This window comes from Sinocyclocheilus anshuiensis, unplaced genomic scaffold (genome assembly GCF_001515605.1).
Source record: "Sinocyclocheilus anshuiensis isolate Anshui unplaced genomic scaffold, SAMN03320099.WGS_v1.1 scaffold1362, whole genome shotgun sequence".
Taxonomy (NCBI): domain Eukaryota; kingdom Metazoa; phylum Chordata; class Actinopteri; order Cypriniformes; family Cyprinidae; genus Sinocyclocheilus; species Sinocyclocheilus anshuiensis.
Genome location: NW_015557127.1, coordinates 77513 through 78982, shown reverse-complemented (window position 1 = coordinate 78982; position 1470 = coordinate 77513). Strand labels below are relative to the sequence as shown.

At 48.1% G+C, this 1470-nt stretch overlaps 2 protein-coding genes across 3 annotated transcripts in view; both read right to left on the bottom strand.

The window, feature by feature from the left end:
- LOC107677892 (leucine rich adaptor protein 1-like) overlaps window positions 1–453 on the bottom strand; it is a 6083-nt gene extending 5630 nt beyond the window's left edge. Inside the window, exon 1 of the mRNA XM_016472960.1 lies at window positions 30–453. Within this exon, the coding sequence (XP_016328446.1) occupies window positions 30–212 (183 nt within the window). The 5' untranslated portion in view covers window positions 213–453. The remainder of the gene's footprint in view (window positions 1–29) is intronic.
- A 526-nt stretch (window positions 454–979) lies between these two features.
- Window positions 980–1470, bottom strand: part of tyrp1a (tyrosinase-related protein 1a) — an 11834-nt gene continuing 11343 nt past the window's right edge. For both annotated transcript variants that reach the window (XM_016472959.1, XM_016472958.1), the window contains one exon: window positions 980–1404. In XM_016472959.1, the coding sequence (XP_016328445.1) occupies window positions 1214–1404 (191 nt within the window). In that variant the 3' untranslated portion in view covers window positions 980–1213. The remainder of the gene's footprint in view (window positions 1405–1470) is intronic.

Below are 1470 nucleotides of genomic sequence, written 5' to 3'. Positions count from 1 at the left end.
TAAGCGACTCTTTGGACCGCGCCACTCACCATCTGTTGTCGCAGGAAGCTGATGTTGTTGTGGAGCGTCTGTAGATCATCGGTTCGCTCGCGGGTTTCCGAGCCTCTGAACGGTTCGCCCGCGAATGAACGAATCAAACTCCCCGGAACTTTGCGGCCCAGTTTGTTCTCCACGTCTCTGAAGTCCGGCAGATCCTCCATCATCATCCGCATCAATAATCCAGAGCCTACCGGAGCATGACGTCAGACCCTCGGGGACGAGGACCCGGATCTTCTGAGGCTCGGAATCGCGGGATTACTCCGGTAACGCGCGCGGATCCGTTCCTCGGTGCGCCTCGGATCTGACGTACGGGGCGCGCGCACGCACAGGTGACACCCCGCCCTCGTGCTCGTCATCATCAGGCGGCGCATGCGCAGCACGCTCTTCCCGCGTTATTCAGACACGCTCCTCAACATGCTGCAAAAACCAGTGGACGCTCTCTGCTCTCTGTACTGTGGGTTAGTGTGGTTGTGTTGTAAAGACATCTCTCAGCACAGAAGAGCATGATCACCTGGTGAACAGCAACCTGCGCCATCTAGCGAGGAAACCAGGAACATCTGCTTCATTATCGTCTTATTATGAGAATCAGTCTGTGAAGTATTCTCAGAGAACACGTTTAATATCAGGCCAGTCGTGTTTTGTAATAGTCGCTCTGTTAAAAGTGAACATTATGAAGTGGATGCTGCACACTGGTGCTGGTTGAGGAGAGACCCCCCCCCCACATGACTGTACAGCGCTTTGGGTGAACAACAATACACAATAAAGCGCTTTATAAATGCTTCATTCATTAATTCATTCAAGTGTGAACAGCAGCGCCATCTAGCGGTGAAAGAGGAACGACATGGGAAACAGTTTGTTGGTTTATTTCAATATTTTCACCATTAGACTTTATATTATTCATAATTAAACTTTTAAATAAAGTCCAAATATATATTTTTTAAAACAGCTGTAATGAGATACTGATGGTCAAACTCTATTTCTATTTCAGTGTTATTAGGGGACAATATACTGTATGTGATAGTCAAAAAAGCACCTGTTTGTACCCGTCACTCAGAAAGGTGCATGATAATATTACAGGTCGTTATGCTGTATAAGTGTTTATGATAATATTACAGGTTGTTATGCTGTATAAGTGTTTATGATAATATTACAGGTTGTTATGCTGTATAAGTGTTTATACGACAGACTGTGTTCTGTCGTGGTCGTCATAGCGCTGATACTGGTCTCCTAGCAACGGCTGCCGTCCCTCAGTCCTGTACGCGCGCGAACGAACCGCACACGTGCTGGCGGCGAAGATAATCGCCACGACGATGAGTGCAGTAACCACGGCAACGGTGACGATCTGCGTCGGTGTGAGTGGACGAGCTGCGAGAGAGAGAGAGAAAGAGAGTGAGAGAGAGAGAGAGAGAGAGAGAGAGAGAGAGAGAGAGA